Genomic DNA, 22,413 nt, shown 5'->3' with positions numbered 1-22,413 from the left:
AGTATGTCCAATATGTGCTTACCGTTATCTAGGATCCTTAAAGTTAGGGCCCTTAGGATCTGGGTTATTGCCTGCTGCTTTACGTGCTGCTGTCCTGGGGAGGTAACAAATGTGCCTAGTCAATAAAGGTTGAAGAAAAGGATTAAAAGTACCTCTGAACTATCATGACAATTTGAAATTAGTGATACATGCAATTGTGTTTGATATAATGGTCTTGTTTGCCTGAAGGTTTCCCTGATGTTATTGCGTATTGAGAGACAAAACCACCATACTACTTGAAGACAGTCCAAGTCATTTTAACTTTGTTGTTCTAGTCTGAGAAGTGCATGTCTCTGGATCGATGGATTATTTTGGGGTGTTCACTTATATTAAGGCACTAAACCCCCTGAACTTTGCGAACACTCTGAGGCTGTGGCATCCTCCCCATGTGTGTGTATGTGGTTTGTGAGTGTGCATGTGCCCCCCACATTCCTGAATGACCTTTTCAGAAGCGAGACCTTGTGTGAAGTCTCGTCTCAGCTGTTTGGAACATGGATGGGTACTTTCTCTCACAAGCACTCGGATTTGAATTGCTCCCTCCCTCGAACGTGTGTGTGGGACAACCCTTGAGGCCTTTGGCAGAATGGATTCTTAGAACCTCCTAAAGTGATAAGAAAGGAGGTGCTGTGGCCTGGTAATTAAACATTACTCATTGCCACAGGCCCCCAGCCAACAGGACATTGAATGTAGATACTACGAAAAGTAAGATACTCCCTTTCACTCCACTTACCGTGTTGTATACCTTTCTTTCAAGGCTCTTTGAGACCTTTTTACCCTCATATTTACCCTCTGGCTGTTAAATCAGAGATTCCTGTTTAAGTTTTAAATGTCGTCCCCCGCCCCACCTACTTAATAGGCACACATACGATATTTTTAACTTGAATTTTCTAGTTGCTGCCATTTGGGCCCATTTCCGGAGCTGGGGGGAACCCACTAGCTCTGTCACCTTCCCAGCTAAACAGCAACACATCTCTCTTACTTGGAATAATATATGAGAAATGAGAGGAAGAAAAAAAATCACTTGTGGTCTCATTAATGCAGTAATAAACACTATTTTATAGTTTGGTATATTTATAGTGCAATAGTTTTATTTGCTTTTATAGTTGTAATATACAATTTTTTCAACTTTTTAAAGGCAACTAAAGTTCATTAATACCATTTGAGTGGCTACATAGCATATCGTGTGTACACATATATATTAGGACATCTTTTTCTTATTCATGAAATGGGGATACGAACATCCTCCTTGGCAGGACTGTTTGAGGGATTAGAGATGGTGTATACATAAGGCCCCAAGTACAATGCTGTTCACCCAGGAAGTGCTTGATCACTGTTACTGGAAGTTATTACTTCTGTTCATAAGGCATTCCCTGCATTTCAGATCGTCTTAGAATAATCGTAAAAATTGATGAGCTTCTTTGGGTTCTTAATATACACAGCCAGTTCCGTGAAGGCAACATACCTGCATTACGTACATTCATCTGACTTTGGTTTCTCGGGGGGGGGAGGGGTAGACAGCCTCTTTGAGGGCCCCTCCTCATCTGTCCCCTGCCATCCACTTTTTTGACCTCCGCTGTGGGTGCCTGCCACAGCCCTTTGCCTCTGGTGGTGACTATTTGGGGGAATTAAATCAATTATTAGTTTCTGAAAAGGGAGGTTTTGTTTTGTTTTCCCTTGTGGTTTTGTGAGCTGCTCTCTGCTCTGTTAAAGCATTACTAGAAAGAAGTGTTTTCTTAACCTTCGGTAGTTGCATGTATATGGGGAAAAAACAGAGAATATGCTGGAGATAAGGGCAAGTTGTAACTATGCTTCCTTTGGCAACTGTGTGAACATCAGTAATTTATAGGTGAAACAGTTTTCTAGCGACAACATGAAATGAACGATAGTTATACTATTGCAACATAAGAAAACATGGGTTTTAAACAGTCTTTTTTTTTTTTTAAACGAACTCTAGATTAAATATTTTCGGGGGCTGTTGCATGTCTACCTAGATATAAAGAAAACTATGTACGTGTGTTAGAGACAGACAGATCGGCGTGCAGGAATTCCCCCCACCCCCTCTGGACTCCCAGGGCTCTCTCTAACCCAAGTTTGGGACCTCCCGAGAGCCCTGGTCGTAGATGGCGAGGGACCAGGAGAGAGTCAGTCTTGACTAGCAATTTCAAGGCTCAGATGACAGGGAAGGTTTTAGGATACGAGTAGGCCACTAGTTGCTCCCAACAACAAAATCATAACTGAAGTATCGAAAAGTAGATTTTTTTTTTTTTAGTAGTTTCACAGAGTACACCTAAGCTGTAAAGTTTTAATGCCTCCCTTAACCTACCTCGAACCAGCATAAGAATTCATTTGCCTGTAAACCGACCCATGGCTGTCTTGTATTTGTTGAAAGATTGCATAGAGTAACTCATTGCCATTATTGGTGGCGAGTGATGTATTTCAAAGCATATTTCATACCTTTCATTAGGGCTCAAGGGTTGGAACGTATATGCATATTCTTTCAAAAGTCTTCAGTACTCATCCATTTTAAGGCAATTTGCTGGGTAGGAAAAAAAAAAAGCTCTCTTGGGTTTGTTACGGTAATGCAGACTAGCCGTGAGATTAACAGTTTCAGTGCCTTGTCGAAGAGTTTTTTATGGTTGAAACATATGTGTAACTATTACTGGTATTTTCATGACTCTTTTGCAGTTATAAAAATAGTACTTACTGGGGCACCTAGGTGGCTCAGTCGGTTAAGCAGCTGACTTTCAGTTCAGGGTCCTGGGATGGAGCCCCAAGTTGGGCTCCCCGCTCAGCGGGGAATCTGCTTCTCCGTCTCCTTCTCCCCCTGCCCATGTGCATGCATGCTCTCTCTCTCTCAAATCTTTAAAAAAAAAAAAAAAAAAAAAAAAAGTATTTGCTCACAGTAGAAAATTTAGGAAAAAAACTACAAGGAAGAAAATAAACATAATTCATAAACAACTATTAGCTTTAGCTATGTTTTTTTTCTTAATTATTTTCATATGTATGTAGAATTTTTAGATCCTGCTTATTCCTTAATGTTATACCATAATTTTCTCCCACTTACAAATACTATTTGAAAATATGATTTTCAGGGCTTTAATGTTCTAGCACATATGATACCGTAGTTTTTTCAATCATTTCTCTATTGGACTGAAAGATTTCTTCTAATTTCTTTTTATATATGATACTGTAATGAATATCTTTTGTAGGTAAACATTTGCTTGCGTGTCTCATTATTTCTTTGGGATTAATCCTTAGAAATAGATGTGTTGAATTGAAGGCATCAACCCTTTATACTGGATACCTCCTGCCATGTTGCTTTTCAGAAAACTTGGAATCATTTCTTTCCAGGAGTATTCAGATGTCTGCCTCTTCAGAAAGCATCTTTGACAGTTAGTTAGACTAAAAAGTTCAGTTCCAACAATATTGCTGGATTCATGTGTTTTAGTCTGTCGCGCATTCTAGGTAATATTTTTCTTTATTTTGTGCTATTTATTACAGATGTCAGTAATTTATGCAACACTGGCTATAGTAGCCAGCAGTTGAAAAGAATGAGGAAAACCTTCAACACATAGGTTTTCCAATGAGACTTTCTCTGGGTCAGCTAAGTCTCTATGCGTCAGATACATCAGGTAGTCAAAACAAATTTGATCTACGGCATGATGTAATATGCTACATTAGGCCTCTGTTCTTGGCTAATAGGGAAAAAGGACACAGCCCTTTTACAGGCCGTCCCAGTGGCATATTGAGCAACGTCACGTTACAGGAAAGAATTATTGCTTCCTTCAGGCTATGGTTGTGGTGTTTCTCTTAGGAGGAAAAAATGGTGGAGAAATGAAGACCTTTCTCATTGTTCCTCTGATCTCCAAATATCTTGGAAGGACACTTTAATGGCTGGGGGACAAGGCAGTGTCACTCCAACCTGGCCGCAGCCTGCTCGGAACCCATCTCCAATGCTCTGCCCAATGCAGGCAGCTCTCTGCCCTCCGGCCGCCTCTAAAATACATGGATCTCAGCAAAGCCTGTTTAGTCTGACCAAAATAAGTAAGTAATCTGTGCAGAAGGATTCGCCTGTACACATTCGTGTTCGTGCTAGACCATTTGAGCCAGTCAGGTGGAGAGCGTCCAGCATCCCTCCGTGAATGTTGCCTCAGACTGACGGTCCTCGTCCACGGTGGCCTGGAGGTTGAGCAGTGGGCAAGCTCAGAAGGCCTTCTGTCCATCTCTCCCTGAGAAATGGCCGTGTCTGCACTGTTTCTGCTTACTGGTGACAAAGGTGGAGCGAGACCCATCTCTGAACTCTTGTCTCTTGGAGAAAACAGAACAGAGGCCCAGAGAGAGGAAGTGGAATTTTTCAGCGCTGGGCTGCGTGCTGAGAATGAACGGGACAACAGTTTCAGTGCTCTTTGCTCTGCAGTTCTGCAAGATCAGGGTGGGCTTGTGACGAAGGTTTCTTGGTGACTTGTCATGACAGAGCAGGTCCTTGGGGATTTTTTCGTTGAGCATCTTGGCGTTTGTTAGATTCCTTAAGATTTCGTTCCGCTTCGCAGGATCTGTCTGCTAGTGATCAATTTGCTGTGGTTTCTGGTGTTTCCTATGTGCAAGATACGGTGATGACACCTTTCTGTTTCTTCACTCAAAAGTCATCATCTGTGCGCAGATGAAGGGTCTTGTTTGTGAGTGAACAGCCTCAATCTCCCAGATCATTTTCTCTTTGAACTTTACATACACAGTGAAAAATGCAGAGGAACCCAAGAGCCTTTGGGATGCATTTTGTGGTTTGCCCAGTTGAGACATACAGATTTGGAGGCCAGTTCTAACTTCACACTGCTCATGTAAATTACACTCCGTCATTAGGACACAACATAGCCTTTGCTGTATGCCCTTGCAGACTTAGATACAAATGCATCATCGTGGGCAGGACACAGAAGATTCCAGGGCCTCTCGTGCGATGGCCTAAAACTTCGGGAGCTGTGTGAAAGGACTTTGGTTATGAAGTCAAGGCCGTAGGTGGTGCCTTGGAATTCCTGGACTTCTCCTCCATGGGTGATGTTGCCGGCCCAGTAAGGGGTGAAAGCCCAGGCCCGTTCTGTAGCAGGAGCCTGCACAGGGTCATCCTGGCGGAAGGGTGGACGTTGGCGTTGACTCCTCTCCTGACCACCTTACCACCTTCAGTAAGCCACCCAGTGTTTGCAGCACACCTTCGGGCTGCTCCCAGTCCTTTGTTTTTGATCCTTACTGCCTCTGTGTTTAGACTTTCTCAGTCCTCGGTGCAGAAGCCTTCCAGCTGGTCCCTCCACCTGCCCGTTCATCTCCTTGTCATGAGTCTGGTCAAAGAATCTTCCCTTCCAACAACCTCATGGTAATAGTGATGTCATGGTGGAGGCAGCTAACATTTATTGAGTGCTAACTGTATACCAGGTACTATTGATATCTCAATCCTCCTAACAGCCTCCTTACAAAAGGAAGTACTGCTAGTCTCCCCATTACACGAATGGTAAAACTGAGGCACAAAGAGGCTCTAGGAGTTTTCCACAGTCATGCAGCTACAAATGAGGGGGGCCAGGACTGACCCTCCAGTGGCGATGGCCAGCTCTTCAGTTGCATCCAAGGCTCCCTGTGGTTTGAGCCAGGGCTCCCTCTTCTGCCCAAGCCCTCCAGACTGCAGCTGTGCCAAACACCCTGGCTCCAGCCTGCCACTGGACCTTTGCTTATGTTCTCCCCTTTGGAGACATCTCACCTAGCTCTTGGTCCTCCGTTCTCGGCCTCACAGATTTCCTCTCTGGGAGGTGTCCCAAGATTTTCCAGTGCATGGAAATCCTGTGGGACGTTTGACAAATGCTGAATCCCAGGCCCCAGCCCTGGAGATTGTGATCTGGCAGGCCTGGGGTGGGGACAGGCACCCTGTTACAGGTAACCCTGGTGAGCACAAGGTCAGGAACCACTGCTGTGGAGTGCTGTATTCCTGGGTACTCGGCACACTCTGTCTGAATCATTGCTTTGCTTCTCTGTGCCCCATTCAGATGGGGTAGGGAGAGTATCTTATTTCCTCTGCTTGTCTCCTTGCCTGGACTAGAGTAGGCAATCAGTAAGTAGGATGCTTAAATCCTACTATCAATTTGTTGTCTCCTTCTACGGCTGAAAAGAAAGAAGGTAGTGCTTACAGCACTTTACTGTGCAGAGAAGGCCGAAGGTCTGTGAAATAGAATTTGTCTTCTAATCCACAAAGAATTGAGCTGCTTAGAGAGTAATGTTCATGCTGGCCCTGAGTTGTCCTACACACCAGCCATTAGGACCGGAACTAGTTGCCAGGAGTGAATTCTGAGCTCTGCTGTAAATAGCGATGAGCAGTTTGTCTCCCCCCCACAAATCCCCAGGGGGCTGCCACGCAGTGTGAATAAACGGGGAAGCATGGAGCTCAGTGTGCTGTGGTTCCAGCCCCCAGCTGGCACTAGGAGGTAATCAGGGGCAAATCAGATCTGCAATCACAGCAGAGGTGGGGGCCAGGAGCAACAGAGAACCTCAGAAGTCTCGCAAGAGCAAAGAACAGAAGCATGATTACAGTGGCTGTCATTTGTAAGGCACTTGTACTGTGTCTGGTGTTGGGTGCGTACTGATATTAATACACAATTTTATCTGATCTCACAGTAACCGTCTGAGTTAAAAACTGTTCCCATTTCATTCATGAACGGTCTGAAGGTAAGAGTGGTTAAGTGACTGTCTGAAGGTCAGAAAGTGGGTGAAACGGAGATTTGAGACGCCAGTGGAAATGGTCAAGGGCATCAAATGGAGAAGCACCCTGAGAGGAGGGAGGGTTGGTCTTCTTGCCTGTTTCCTTCCGTGCCCCACCTATTCTGTTTTGTTATTATAAAAGAATTATTCATGGTTACCCACAACAACAAAATCTTCGAAGCACGTATAATGAATAACATGAAAACCAGAACTCTCTACACCTATTTCCACACCCTGTATCTACTGCCCACGCTGGAACCTTCTGAGCTGCTTCTGTGCCTTTCCTAAGCATCCTAGCGGTCTAGGAGTGGGGAGGTACGTCTTCACTAAGCGTTAACCTCAGGACTGAGTTGGCCCTTTGTGGCAAAGGTATGGAATGTGTTGAGGATCTGAGAGGTAGAACTTGAGAGCCCAGAAGGTTCTTCCACAGCTGCTGTCCTTATTGGAGGGCATATATGGAGTCAGCTGTGAAAAAGACTCTGGAAACTGAATTCTTTTTCCTTTCTCCACTCCTGCAAAACATCGTGTTCAGAAATGAAGGCCATCCAGGGATAGGAAACCTCACTACCAGCTTCTCCTCAAATGCTTGAGTCTTGTAAACCCCGGAGAGCCTTCGTTTCCTTGCCCTAGACTCACATGCACCAACATACACATACATGTGCCCCTTTAGTTGGGCTTGTTGTTTAGGTAATAGGTTTTTCGTAGCAGGTAGTTTCATTAGAAGCTGATAACGTGTACAGGAAAATTTCAGCCCGGTGGTGATCAAGTGATTTCACATACTCAAAAACTGTGGGCTTTACCCTTTATGCTCTGACAGACTAAACCTCTTAGTAGAGATTAGGGCTTTATTCCCCATGTCTCCTGTATCTTTAGGTAGTCAAGCTGTATTTACTTAGGATGGACTTAGGTTGTAGTTATAATGAGTGATGAGAAGTGAGTTTGAATTGTTCGGAGTTTCAGAATATTCTAACTGAACGGGATCGTGCAGTTCAATAGCTTTAAAAGTTTTATTTATTTATTTTTAAATATTAGACGGCGCGCTAGTGGGGTGGATGGGCAGGGGCAGAGGGAGAGAGATTCTGAAGCACATGCCCCACTGAGCATGGAGCCCCAACTCAGGGCTCAGTCCCACGGCCCTGAGATCATGACCTGAGCTGAAAACCAGGAGTCAAGACGCTTAACCAACTGAGCCATCCAGGCGCCCCTAAAACTTTTTAATTACAGAACCCTGCCCCCCCCCAAAATTCGAACATGGAAGCCCAATATATAAAACAGCCGAAAGGGGAAATGGCAGCCTGTCGTTTCCCGGAGATAGCCAATGCAGAAGAAAGGCTCTGTAGACTCTGCAGTTTGAAAACCACTGACTGAGTCTAACCCCTTTATTTTGGAGATAGCAAAAATTGAGGTTCCGTGTGTTGAAGTGACTTGTCCGAGGTATGCAGCTAGTTATTTGAGGGTGTTGAGAAGATAAGATCTCGAGGCGTGGCTTTCCCCAAAGGTAGACACTCAGCCCAGGCGTCTTGATCCTCCTCCAGACAGTACGGCGGCGAAGATAAAAATTAGGTCATCATCGCAGTCACAGTACAAAATGTTTTCCAGCTTGGCAGATTGTTAGGAACGCCTGCCCCTAGACGGTCCTTCCAGCCAGCTCTGCTGGTGGTCAGCCGGCAGCGCGTGGCAGCAAGGCTGTGTAGCGCACTCGCGGAGAGCTGGGTTCTGGGGCGAGCAGCTTGCATCCCTTCCCACCTCCCCTGCTCGCTGTTTCACCTTGGGCAAGCTGCTTGATTGCTCTCATTTTCTCATCTGAAAAATGTGCCGACTTCATAAGCTTGCACAGGGGATCCGGTGAGCGATTGTAGGGAACTCGCGTGCGCCAGCACAGACTGGGTGCTTAGTAGAGGTGGGGTGCTGGGCTTGTGGCAATTCATAAATGCCCATTAATGGCCTTTGTTGTTTTAATCGTTGTTGTTGTTCAGTCCTTTCCCCAGCTCACTGGCTCTTGTATTTGCTCCTAGTGGAGTCCTTGGAATGTAGTTGGTGCTCAGTAAGTTCTCATTGATGTGAATGGTACTGCTGTTCCATCAGAAAGGGAGGAAGAACGTGGAAGCAACCAGGGTGACTCTCCTGCCCCCTTCCTCCCCACCGCCCACCACCCTTGAACTTACACCCTTGAACTTACTGTCTTGTCACCAGCCAGCTCATCCTATGTCCTATGCCCTGTCCCCTTGAACTTAACCTCTTACCATCCTTTTACCACACTTTGGGATCTCTCTCCATGGTGCACTGTCTTCCGGGGAGTTTCCTGGTTGACGGTTCATGCTAACACCCTAGGAGCCACCTCAACCTGGATGAGCGTTCATGACATGCTCACACATGCCTTCCTGTCCCAGCCTTGTCCCACTCAGAGACCCCACTCTCAACTCCCAACTGCACGTGTCACTTACAGTGAACTATTCAGGGGATTCAAAGAGAAGCAAATAAATGATAGTAGAAGGATGTGCGTGTTCTATTAAAGCAAACACTTGAGTCTTTATTGCGATTATGTAATAAGCAGCAGCCATGATAGCCGAGGGCCGTGAAAACAAGAGATGGCAGTCAGCAGAGTTTATGGTGTTCTCTGTAATACAGGAGTGTGTGTGTGTGTGTGTGTGTGTGTGTGCGTGTGTGCGAGTGCTCACGCACATCTCTGTGGCATGCTCAGAGCCTGTTTTTGAGATAACAGAGATATCAGACCTTGTGCTTTTTTTAGCAATAGCTTGGTGGCTGGAAATAGAAAATTAGTTTCTATAGCTGAAAAATACTCTTTTCAAATACTGCCTGGAACTGTGGTTCTGAGTGTGTGATCCTTGGGTCAAGAGCATCAGGATCGCCAGGACTTCATTAGAAATACGAATTATAGATCTGTAGACCCCTCAAATCTGTTGGGGTGGGTCTTTGGGTTTGGGGCCCAACAATTTGTGTTTCAACCACACCCTTCCCCAAGTAGTTCTGATACGCTCAAATCTGAGAGCCTCTGACCTTAGAAATTGACTCCTGATTCATCACCCAGACCATGGTTCTAATTAGGAAGGCGTCCTTGGGGGACCTCAGGCCGGGATCAGGTTCTGGCTCTTGATTCGTGTTTATTCTGAGTCTGAGAGTGTCTGGATAAGGAGGGAGGTACATTGGGGTTGATGTTCTTTAATCAAATAATCTCGATCTTTATGGATAAGAGGCAAAGGATTGACTAATTACCTTCTTTAAAAATATATACTGATAATAGAATGTAACCGAGCAAATTCTGCTGCTGGTTTTTCATTTTTTTTGAAGATGTGTTGTAGCTTCCATTAAGATGCATTTTATGGGTCATAAATACTATATATACCAACGATATTTTTCACTGACTTTTGATTTCTGTTTTGGGTATTGAGCCCTGTTACTACCAAACTTTTAGTTTTTTCCACACCTTTCTCTTTCTTCAAAGGATATCATGGCATATTTATTGAGGTACTGAATAAAAAATCAATCTAACGAATTTTACGAGGCTCTATGTAATCTTTGGAAATATCCTAGAAGTTGCAAAATAAGGGTTAGTAGTCATGGCCCCCAAAGGGTAATTTTCAAAGTGGCTAGAAATAAGTCATTAGTTATAGGTAATCAGATGAGTGAAAATTTGAGAGTTGAATACATGAGAGCCTATCTATGATTTTCAGGATTTCCAGTGTGAAGCAAAAGAACCTAGGTTTTAAACCCTTAAAGAGTAATAGTTTGACTAGATTTGAGGTATCCCAGACTCAATAAGACTAGGTGAGTGGACTTAGACTTAGTAGAAAGTCTACAGTAAGTAGTCCTTTTAAAATACTTCCTGCTAAAAGTGTTCAGTTAATCTAGCCTTTTTGAAATTTGTAACATTTGTCAGACTCTCTTGATTTCCTGCACTTTGGTACTTTGGGGTTTGAGTTTTTGTTTTAATCTGTGTTGGTTTAGATGAACAATGCCTGTTTTACCTTCATTAAAGGAACAGTCATTTTTACCTATATAGTGGAAGCCAGAATATAAATAAGATGCAAACTAAATTTTTTGGCTAGATTTTGCTAGTCTGATAAAAATTTTATATGCCTTTTAATAATCTTTCTTGTAATCTTTTCAGAATCTGTGTTTAGGAAAAGAAATATGGCAGATCAGTTCTTTTGAATTAATTATCTTTAAAGCTCGTCTAGGGGCACCTGGGTAGCTCAGTCAATTAAATGTCTGACTCTTGATTTCGGCTCAGGTCATGATCTCAGGGTTATGAGATCGAGCCCCACGTTGGGCTCTGTGCTGGGCATGGAGCCTGCTTGAGATTCTCTCTCTACCTCGCTCTTTGCCCCTCCCCCCCCAAAAAATAAAGTTAGTGTATGTTTCATGATATTCCCCCCCCCTTTTTTTAAAGATTTATTTATTTGAGAGAGAGCATGTGTGGGCAGGGGGAGGGGCAGAGAGAGAGAGAGAAGTAGACTCCCCACAGAGAAGGGAGCCTGATGGAGATGGATCCCAGGACCCCAAGATTAGGACCTCAGCCAAAATGAAGAGTTGGATGCTTAACTGACTGAGCCACCCAAGTGCCCCCTCCCCCTTTTAAAGATTTATTTAAGAGAGATTTTTGCTTTTAAATAAGTATCATTGACTCTGGCTGGTAGAAACTTTTCTTATGTATTTTCTTAGTAGGCATGTTGAAAATGTTACTACTTAATTTGTGTAATTTACATAAACTGGGTCATTAACTGATATTTGCATTTTCATTTAGGTTTTTGTCTTTCTTTTTGTATTTTTTAAATGAAAAGTATAATCCCATTAAATCTCAACTATTTTCTTACAGTGATCCGTATGTGAAACTTTCATTGTACGTAGCGGATGAGAATAGAGAACTCGCTTTGGTACAGACAAAAACAATTAAAAAGGTAGGTGTCCATCCTTAATTAAACTTCATGTAAGTTGTAATTTAATCCAGTTAAGTACTTTACCTCTGTAGAAGTTTATATTTTAAGTTTGGCAATATTTTTATTTTAAGCATCTCCCAGTACTAAATCTATAAATTTCACATAGAGCAAGCATTTCACTATTAATCCAAGATACCCATTCTGGCTTTTAGTTAACTGATTGTAAAAGCAATATTCTTAAAATAAGTATTATTACAATTAGCAGGGTTTTTTTTCCCCTGCAAAGAATACAGTAAGGCAAGGATTTGTTCTTGTTGGCTTGTTATTTTTCATGAAGACATTTAAAATAAAATACATTTAATGAAATGGAGTGGTTTGTGTAACTGGTAGACACAAAAGGAATGGTTTAACTTGATGCAAATATCACCAAAGGAAGCAAAATATTTTGCTTAGTTATATGAGAACAAATGAAAATATTAATCAAACTATACATGTATGTGTATCTATTTTCTAAGTCTTACATTATTTCATTAAAGATGTTTCCATCATATTTTAATTAATCTGTCACCATGTTTCCCTGTATGTGTGTATGCATTAATGTGTGTAAATGTAAATACTCTGTATTTGGGGTGTTTATTGAAGATGCATGTTTTTTATCCAAAGTACTGTTTTTCTCTGTGCTTCAGTGTTATTTATCAGTTACGCCTAGTTTCCCCTCACCTTTTGTGGGATAGATAGTCTAATACTTGGTGTGATAATAATTTCCTGGAGAAGAGGATGGCTTTAAAAAATGCTAACTCTCCTGCCATTGTGCAGACACCTGAGCTCCTTGACCGGGTCATTCTGTGTAAGGAAGAGCCATTGTTGCTCGTCCTCCACCTGGCCTTGTGAGTGGCATTAAAAATCTGTTTTGCAAACAAGAGCCGGTGTTTTGATTAGGGGGGAGGACTCTTGCACAGCGCGGAGGCCATTGTTCCCGGAGTCAGGCGCTGTCCCTGCTTCAGCCGGCAGCGAGCTGGGGGCCCCCGCCTGGTAGGGCCGGCGCCCTGCAGCGCAGGCGAACTGGGGGACCTGGGCACCCGGACGCGGAGGGAGCCCAGAACCACAGCCCCCCCGGAGCCGGGACTGGGGCGGGCCGCCGCCTCCCTCCTCTCCCGCGGAGCGGGGCTGCTCTGTCTCGCCCGGAGCCTCCCGGTTAGTATTTCTGTGCTGCGCGCGCTCGCTCGGGTTGGTTTTGGAACTGCTGTACTCCTCCTGCCTCGTGGCCGGCCGCCGGGTCCTTGGTGCTCCCGTCGGTGCGCTCTACCCTCATCTGTCATTTGCCTCTTGCCCCGTGCATTTCTGGGCAGCCTGCGTCCCGGACTGCATCCAACCCCCGGCAGGCCCGGTCCTGCCCTGCCTCTCCGCCTGCCCCGCCTGGCACCTCTCCCTTCTTCTCTCCTCTCTCCCCTTCTCACTCATTGTAACCCCGGCTCCATTCACAGCTCAAAGTATGAAGCCCCGTCCTTTTCGGATTGGATTCCCTTTTGATTGTGGGTGGGCAAAGTGCTGATTTTTCAAAAATGCCAGTTCAGTGTTGTGTGAATTCTCTCTGTGTGGTTTTGTAGGATGCATTTGTGTTCTTTGTTTCTTCGTGGACTAGTATGTGAAAAGGATTAGATTGATAAAGGCAAATAGGGTTCAGACTAAAAAATAACCTGTAGCCTTTGGTGAGGTGGTGACTTTTCAGTCTGTTTGTAAGTAGGATTTTTGAGAGACGTATTTAGGAGTGTTATGCATGTCCAAATGCATAAACATGTATATATGGGTTCTTGCACAGTATCTGTTTCATCTTTGTTTCAAAGGATGCTTGGCAGCCCATCTTTTGTCCATACTGAGGACAAAAGTATCTGTTCCATATCCTTGTGAGATAGATATTTAGATAGATTGATATGGATATGGATGGATGGATGGATGGGCAGAGGAATGGATAGAGAGAAGGACTGAAGGATAGAGAGGTAAAGATTTTAAACACTGGTCATTTTGGGGAGAATCCTCTTTGATTTATAACTGGCAGGTTTTTTTTTTTTCATGAACTATAATCTGATCATCAGTATTATTATTTATAAAATATTCTTCATGAAGATTTCAGTATTTATATAAATAGTGAATTCTTTCGCCTTTCTGCCACCTGCTTCCTTACTCTCCAAAACAGATTTGTGGTAGGTCAAGAGAAATGAATTCATTTCCTTCTTGATGAAATAATCATATGAATGTGAATTTCTTGAAGAATATCTTCATATTTTTCATGATGATGGCTCTTTGTAGGTCCCTGACATTATTCCTTTTGGTTGATAGCATGCAATTTATGTTTCTTATCTGTAAATTATCTGTTTCATAAATACATCCCTTCCTGTCTAGTTTGGTTTGTAGAATAGATTCAAATAATTGACTAAATGCTTTTTATTGCCATTTTGAATATCTCTTAGCTATTATTTTTAATCACCAAAAAACGTTCAAGCAAATACGTGGACTGCATTGTGCTAGTAACTGTTCATGTTTCCAAGACCGTAAAAGATATTACAAGATAATTTCTCTTCCAGACGCTGAACCCAAAGTGGAATGAAGAGTTTTATTTTAGAGTAAGTTTTTCATTTTTTGGTAATAATTGTTATTGATAACTAGGTTGTTATCATAATAGATTCATACTGAGTAGAAGCTGTTAAATTTTTATGTGACATTCTTTTGAGAAATGGCTGCATAACCACCTTATGTGGCCTAAATTTTCTAAGACTGCCTAGTAGTAGCAAAATCTGGACTTATTTCATTTGGGGGTGTTTTAGAGAAGTTAAAAAAAAAAAAAGTTACCCAAGTACCATATTTTAGCTTTTCTACTCAAATTTTTCTTTAAAAATAAGGTAAAATAGAATTAAAACAATAATGTAATTATTTCTATGAGACATGGGTTATGAACGATTTTAGAGATAAAATAAAGCGACAGAGGCAACATGATTAAAACGAAGTGTAAAAATTACCAGTCATGTTCTAGTTGGGGAGGGAGAGTTTTGTGATTCAAACGTGTGTGATGTACAAGGGTAGTATAAAACTATTTCTGGACTTTAAATATCACTAAGTTAGGTAAAATGTCCTCAACCTTGCATGTTTAACGCCTAGAAGAGCTATATGTAGAAATGACAATTGTGTGAATTAATGGAGATTGCTATTCAAGGAGTTTTTGTGGTGGTTGCTATTATTTTTTGTACTAAAATTTTGGAAATACTAAACTGCTCATCTGTTGCATGGAAAGAAAGGGTCCCCCCCCCTTCAAAATGAATATACTTTGCCTGTATAGCTGTGATATTAAAAACTTCTTTACCTCCACGAATGCTCCAGATGAGATCTTCAGATTAGTGTAGATTCCCAAAGAACAATACCACCATTACATCCATTACAGTTGGTCCTGATTTTTTTCTTTCAATCGCAGTAGTATTTTATGTGCTCCTACCTTTGGTCACTATCTACGACGTCTGTTCTCTGCTACGTTCAGAGCTGAAATATGGCACTGATACTTTAATACTTGGTGGGTCCTATGGGTAGCTTCTACCAGATGCATTTTAAATTACTTCGTGAAGGATTGAAAAGCTAATGGGGGCGGATAGATGTTATTGGCCCTTAGTTAAGTCTCAAATACAGCTTTCCACTTGTAAAACTTCAAATTACTTAGACTCCTTTAAGTTTAACACCCGGGCCACATTTATGTAAATTTTAGTACATCCAAGATTTTGTCAACTTATCTTGGCTATGGCAGTTCCTAAACTCTTATTTTTCTTGGCTTTTAAAAAAAAGGGGCTTGGTTTTATTCATTCCACAAATCTCAGTTGAGCACCTACTGTGGGCTGCTCCGAGCCAGGGCCTTGTGGACGCTTTGGTTAGCACAGCCTTCACAGGGCTTTCAGACAGATACTAGATCCCCTGTCCATCTGCTTGCTCTGTCACTAAGCGGAGGGCAAGCCGAGGGGCCTGAAGCCCATGACACCCTCCGTGCTGTACTGTCAAACTTTGTTTCCCTTTCCATGGTGAAGCAGCCCCGAATTAGTAACAATAGACCAGAATCCCATCTCTGGTTCAACCACTTACCGCCTTTGTGACCCTGGAACTCCGAGTGAAGACAGGCGTTCGCTGGGAGGAGAGAGAAGTCCTCACCTGATAGGGCCGTTTCCATGTGGTGATGTAAATCAGAAAGCTACTACCATGTATCCCATGTGGTTGGTACTTAATAAATGATCGTTGAGCCTGGGTGATGATTCTTGTCATTTTGGTGAAGTTTTGGTAAAGAGATAGAAGCAAAAAGACACTGAAAGCCCCCAGGAACTCTAATCCCACGGTTGTTGGAAGTGGTGTGCATCTTTGATTTCTTCTAATTTCAAAGTGCGGGCTCTGGAGATAAGCAGGTTGGACCTGGTTGGGGGGTCCGGGTTGCCTCACATACTACTTACGGGCTCCTGGGCAGGTGACTTCACCCTCAGAGTTTCAGCTCCCCATTTGCAAAATTGGGGGGACAGTTACACACCATAGGTTGCTGTCAAGATTAAATGAGGTCATGCATTTTTGATATTTAATAAGGAGATAGTGCCCCCAAAATAAGCATACAATAGTAAATAGCTCCTTTTACTATTCTCTTCATTTTTGTCACTGCTGTTTTCATTATAATTATAGGCCTAAGAGATTTCCTCAGGCACTGACCTTTGTGAAGATGTCACCTTGGTCTCCATGCCTTTTGTAGAGGAGATTTAGAAACTTTCTAAAACTATTTAAAATTTTCTTTGCAGCCAAAAGCATCTTATTCTTCTAATACGCCTAAATATGAGGCATAGAATAATCTAGAAGTCAATAATAGAAAATGTGGTTTAGTAGACACAGGATTTCTAGAAGAGTGGCATGTTAATTATTTAGATGACACAAATGATCTGGGTGCATTATAAAGCATTTCATTCTGTGTCTCTTCTTTTATCTTTTGAATTATTTCTGCACATTTTTGAAAATACTGTTTTTGTCCCCTTTATAGGTAAACCCGTCTAATCACAGACTCCTGTTTGAAGTATTTGATGAAAACAGATTGGTAAGTGGGTCCCAGTTCTTGATTTTTGCTTTATTTTTTAAAAACTGAGTTTTAAAGCAGTTATCAGTGCTGCGCTTCTGCCAGCACATATGCCCCCGCCCCACAAACTCTCTTTGTCCTGTTACTGTTTCGTGGCTCTAACAAATATATTTGTATGGCTAGGACAGAAAGTTTGTATACATGCATGTTTAATCATAGTCAGTATTAGTGAAAATCACACTAGTGTTACATCAAACCATATGCCTCTGCTCTTATGTTGGGAATATGCAATGTTAGGGAAACCTTTAAAGAGGCCATCATTCATGTAAACAAACCTTCAATAAAAGCCAGACTACAATCCTTTCACCCATTCAGTCATGAATCTCTGGTCATTCTCTTTGGGAAAACAAAATCTAATTAACAGTATATAGCAAAAAGTGAATCTATATTTAGCAGGCAAAATTAAGCTGTGTTTTAGAAAGGGTACTTTCTCAAGGGACATTCATGGAAAGTACCTTTAAAGAACCAAAGATATGCCTGAGGCATAAAAATCATAGAAACGTTTTACATATGCATTGATAGGTAAGATATGGACATACTACCTATCTGTCTATATAATTAGGATTTCATTTCAAAAATGGAATTTCAGCATCACATCTGGCTTTAAAGCATTTTGGCAGAATCAGCTAACTAGAGTGTATTCATCAGGTACCCACAAACCAAGTATTCCAGCTGTGAATATGAACATTATTATGTTCTCTGTAAGCCCTGAAGGAACTCTCAGAAGTGGGATTACAACTCCGAGTTGTCTGTTGTTAGTTGTATCTAGATTTACTTTCCATGATACTTGTGTCTATTTCTTGGTTAAAAGGAGTGTTCTTACTAAAAAAAAAAAAAAAGAAGAAAAAAAAAGAGAGAAATAGAGAGGCAAATCATAAAATAGACTCTTAATTATAGAGAACGAGCTGAGGGTTGCTGGAGGGGAGGTGCGGGGTGGGCGGGCTAGGTGGGTGATGGGCTCAACTAGGGCACTTGATATGGTCAGCATCGGGTGTTATACCTAAGTGATGAATCACTAAATTCTACACCTGAAACTAATATTACCCTATCTGTTAACTAACTAGAATTTAAATAAAATCTGGAAACAAACAAAAAAGGAGAGTTCTTATAAACCCTTCTTGCTGCTGATTTCAGCTGAAACTCCCAAGTTTTTTTGAGTAGCTTAAACTTAATAGAATATATTTGGAGGAGCCTTATAATACACCTTGCGTAACTCTCTGTCCTTGCACGTGAGACACGTGAGGTCTAGAGCCTTTACGTAATTTAAACACAGCAGCCAGTGGTAACACCACAGTGGAATCTGCTGTTCTCTTAAGTCCTCGGACCAGTGGTGGTGAATAGCCAGGCCTTTTACGCTCATCAGGGAACTCGGGAGTGTAGTTCATCCCCTGGGCTTGGTCTTATTCTCCAAATTGGAAAGCCAACAGGTTCTGTCCTACTGTACTGATGCCTTTTCTATTAACATATACGGGGTCTTGGTGGCTTCACGTTGAACTCACCGTTTTATACCTTGGGTGATAATGAGTAGTACCAAATAACGAAATCACTTTTGCTGTGTGTATGAAGTTATTTTCTTATTACATTGAGTGAGAGATTCTGATGAGGGTGCAGTTCTTAGCGTTCCATCTCTTATCCAGCAAGTAGTGCATTGGGCAGTGTTGAGTAGAGTAGAAGTCAGTCTCTGGAGACCTGGATACATCTGCAGACTAACCCTTATTTCCTCATTTACTGAGTATACCAATATGTTTTCCAAGGTGAAGAGACGGTCAGATTTAAGGGAGAAATGCCTCTTGTCACATGAGTTATAATTCATTATTTAATTTTCTTTTTAGTAAGAGAAATTTGGCGTAAAAAAAAAAGTTTCCATTTCTGTTACTAAAACGATGACTTCTGTTGAGATGACCTCACTGTGGACCCCAAGCTAGACTTCCAAACCCAAAAGGGCTTTGAATGCAGAGCTCTCAGAAATCCTGGGTGAATACACACTTTATCTGGGAAATTGTTGTTTTATGATCCTCATACCTAGCTCTGCCGCAGGCTGTTTGCAGAGTGTTTTGTTTCACCGTTCACTGAAAACTGGTGGGGTGTGCGGTGCTTCTCTGCGTCCAGCTAAGACACACATGACGGTACTGGTACTCAGCAGTTTGAGCATTTCAGCGAACGAGCTTCCACTTCTCTCGTGGAGATCAGTTTTGGCATTTAAAACACATGTCTTTGGAAAACAGGTTTGCACGTATGTGAACACGGGGTTAATCCTCCACACCAATTCTAGAGCTGTTGACAAAGTCATGCTTGGTGGATTTTAAAATAAACTTTTTGTCACTCTTTGCAGCTTTTGGTATTTTCCCCTCCCATTTTTTTTTTTTTTTTTTGACTCCCTCCTAAATAAGCTGCTTTGTTAAATCACGGATGTTTCTGGATCATGGAAAATAGTAAGCTTGAAAGACGCAGAATATATCCAAGTTGACCACAAATCTGATGACAGTTTTTTGAACATGGACCTTTATTACTTGGGTCCTTTTTGGCCCTTCACAAAAATGGTAAGATTCCATGCCTGTGATAATATTGCTGACTTCTCCCTGGAAAACAGCTCTGGGCAGCCTTCTTTCTGTATGGTATTTAAGTTAACTCACTATGAAAACCACATTCACACCCTTCCTCAATTTTCCTTCCTTTTTTGGTGGGGATGGGGGCGGGGTGTGGTGGTGGTTTTTTTCTCCTGTCTGGCATATAGGAGAGAATGTTTTCTCCAGCTGGGCTCCTTTTCTCTGGTACTTCTGTCTGACAGTCATATTATGAGTGAGATTGCCACACACACACACCCCTATTAAATGAAAAATACAGTAGTAGGAGGCAGACAGCTAACTGCCGGTGTTGTGAGTTGTGCCTCCCTCTGCTTAGCTATTTTGTTACTTGCAGATCATGGTCTAATTATTTAGCATTAAAGGGACACTCATTCTGTGGGGTGTGTAATCATATTTATAGTACCTTTTATTAGTTTGCATTCCGTCGTGGTAGTGTGGTGATATCATAAATAACAGAGAAACATAATATCCGATGCTTGTGAAAGGGTTTTCTTGCAGCCAGGGCATTTTTCCTTGTCGGTGCTTGGTCTGCTAGGGGAGGTGGGGGAAATCCGGTGTATGCTCATGTGTTCAGTGCCGGTCCTCAGGCATTGGTTAGGGAGTCCGAGTGCCCTGCCTCGTTCGGAAAGAACTGTCCCGTGAATTTGATGCGGTCTAGATTTATAGCAGCATGGCTTGGACTGTGTTTGCTGCCTTAGTCAGCTGTGAGAGCTCCCTGCTGGGGCCACTCCTGTCTGATGGAAAAGCAGCAGCTGGGAAGGTGCTGTTTCAGGCTCTTGCTGTTTAAAAAAAAAAAAAAAAAAAAAAATGAGAGCGAGAGAGGGGGGAAAACTCCAGTAAGTCCACAAGCTGGCATTGGAGGGGGAGACCGCGGTCATGTGGTTCTGGCCATCCTACCCTCTGTCACAGTGCGGATGAGAGCTTTTTGCTCTTATCCAATCATGCCTGGAATGCCGCTTGCCACTTGGGTTATTTCTGCTATCTGTCGCTCTTGGTGCCGCAGTGCTAACGGTTTGGCAGATGGGACACTTTTTCTTGGAGTTTGTGCCTTCGGTTTTTGACTTCTGGCAGTGCCGGGCTTGTTGTTGCCGCTCGCCCTCTCCCTCCCTGCCCCCCTGGGCACCATGGCCCATCGGCTTCGGTTTCATTTTGGCTCCGGGCGCAGCAACACAGCCCCCGAGTCCGAGATCCTAGACCAGGAGAGGGAAGACGACTTTTTCATGGCATTCCACACGCTGCCGCGGAGGAGCGGCCCGCACGCCTTCGCCCAGCACGGCGCGGAGGACGGCGGTGGCCTGCAGGAGGCCGTGGGCGCGCTCAAGCGCAGCACGTCCATGTTCATCCCGCAGCTCCTGGGCCCGCTCGACGCACGGCCCACCCGCAGCTCCTCCGTGCAGATCTCGCTGCAGCGTAAGGCAGCAGACGGGGCCCCCGACACGGGCGCGCCGCCCGAGGGTCCAGACGGCGACGCGGGCTCGGCACGTCGGGCCGCTTGCCCGGAGCCCCCGGAACCCCCGGAACCCGAGAGCCCCGGGAGCTCGCCTCCTAGGGTGGCCCGGGCTCCGGGCCCGCAGCTCAATGGCACGTGTGGCCGCCGAGCGCCGGACCCCGCCACCTGCGACGGCCTCCTCGAGGCCGAGCCGAGAGCCGCCCGGGGCCCCGAGGGTGGCGGGGGGCTGCGGATCCAGCACCGCGCCTCCAGCGCCGACGTGCGCCAGGTGAGGCTGACGCCCTTCGGGGCCGACGGCCAGAGCAACCCTTCGGCGCCGGAGCCCAGGCGCTGGTCCCTGCAGCATGTTCCGGATGCTTCTGGAAGTTCCGGGAAGCGCTGCTTCGTCTTCCAGTTGCAACAGCCGCAACCGGGCGCTCCGGGGCTGGGCGGTGACTTCAACTTCGGTTTCACCGGCACGAAGGGGGACCGGCTGGTGAGGTACCCTCGCATCCGGCTGGAGCGGAGCACCTCGTACCCCACGCAGCCCCGCGCAGAGCGCGGGAGCCCCACGGAAGAGCGAGGCCACCCGGGCCACCCGGAGACGCCGCCTCGGGGCCGCAGGGGGGCTCCCGAAATCCACAGGACGAACTCGGTGGAAAGGACGCCACAGGGGCAGGGCTGCACGTTTAAGATCAGGCAAGATCAAAATGCGGGGCAACAGCACTTCAGAATTCTCGTGACTCGGGGGCCGGAGGAAGCCCCCCAGAATCCGGAGGAGAATAACGCCAGTAGCCCTGGTTCCACGGTAGCTGGCGCCCCGGTAAGTTGGCGAGCGTTTGCGTGTGACCGCCGGGTCTGAAGGGACCGAGTCAAGCCCAGAAAGCTTCTTCGGCAGGCTAATTAAAACAAACTTCATCCTCCTCCTTTTGGGAGTTTCCCTGCTTCGGGCCATTGTAACAACGTCTGGCTGAGTTCTGGGACCATGATTTGTAGCCCAGTATTTGGTAGAGGCCCATAAAACTAGCTAGTGTGTAAGAAGACACCGTGTGTTTAGATCCTAAAAGTCAAATAACTGTTTGGAAGATCCAGATGATCCCCGCTCCCTCCTTGCCCCCTTCTGAATAAAAGAATTTAAAAATTTATTACTTTAGATTAATCTGCCAGTGTCCCAACATGTCGATGTCGGAAATGCATTTAAAAGCTGCTTACAAATATAGCCTGTGATAATGTTTCATTTAAAAATAACCGGTTCTCATAAAGGTGAGAGAATGTCACAAAACTTGAGTCTAGTCTCTTAACAATTAAATGCATGGAAAGTTTGATCAGTTCTTCCTAATGGCCCTTTTGCTATGGAGGGTTGGCCCTTGTTATATAATTTATTGTCTTTGGGTTTTTGTCCCGTTAAGTAATACTGAACAAGAGTGGTCACACTTGTGGGGCAGTAAGAAATGTGTTTTTGAAGCAGATTGGCTTCTGGACCAGGGCTAGGCAGAGCTGCATGGGGACTTGTTAACGGGGAGATTGCGGAGGTCATGCAACTTAACACTGGCCACTTAAATACCTAACCCGGAGGCTGTATATAGACTGGTA

The 22,413-nt window shown here is 44.0% G+C and overlaps 1 protein-coding gene across 1 annotated transcript in view; it reads left to right on the top strand.

Moving 5' to 3' along the window:
• Positions 1-22,413, top strand: part of NEDD4L (NEDD4 like E3 ubiquitin protein ligase) — a 329,372-nt gene that overhangs the window by 173,434 nt on the left and 133,525 nt on the right. Inside the window, exons 3-5 of the mRNA XM_040632477.1 lie at positions 11,609-11,690; positions 14,252-14,290; positions 16,714-16,767. Coding sequence (XP_040488411.1) covers positions 11,609-11,690; positions 14,252-14,290; positions 16,714-16,767 — 175 coding nt within the window. The remainder of the gene's footprint in view (positions 1-11,608; positions 11,691-14,251; positions 14,291-16,713; positions 16,768-22,413) is intronic.

Source organism: Ursus maritimus, unplaced genomic scaffold (assembly GCF_017311325.1).
Source record: "Ursus maritimus isolate PB19 unplaced genomic scaffold, ASM1731132v1 scaffold_18, whole genome shotgun sequence".
Taxonomy (NCBI): Eukaryota; Metazoa; Chordata; class Mammalia; order Carnivora; family Ursidae; genus Ursus; species Ursus maritimus.
This window is presented reverse-complemented; position numbering and strand designations above follow the sequence as displayed.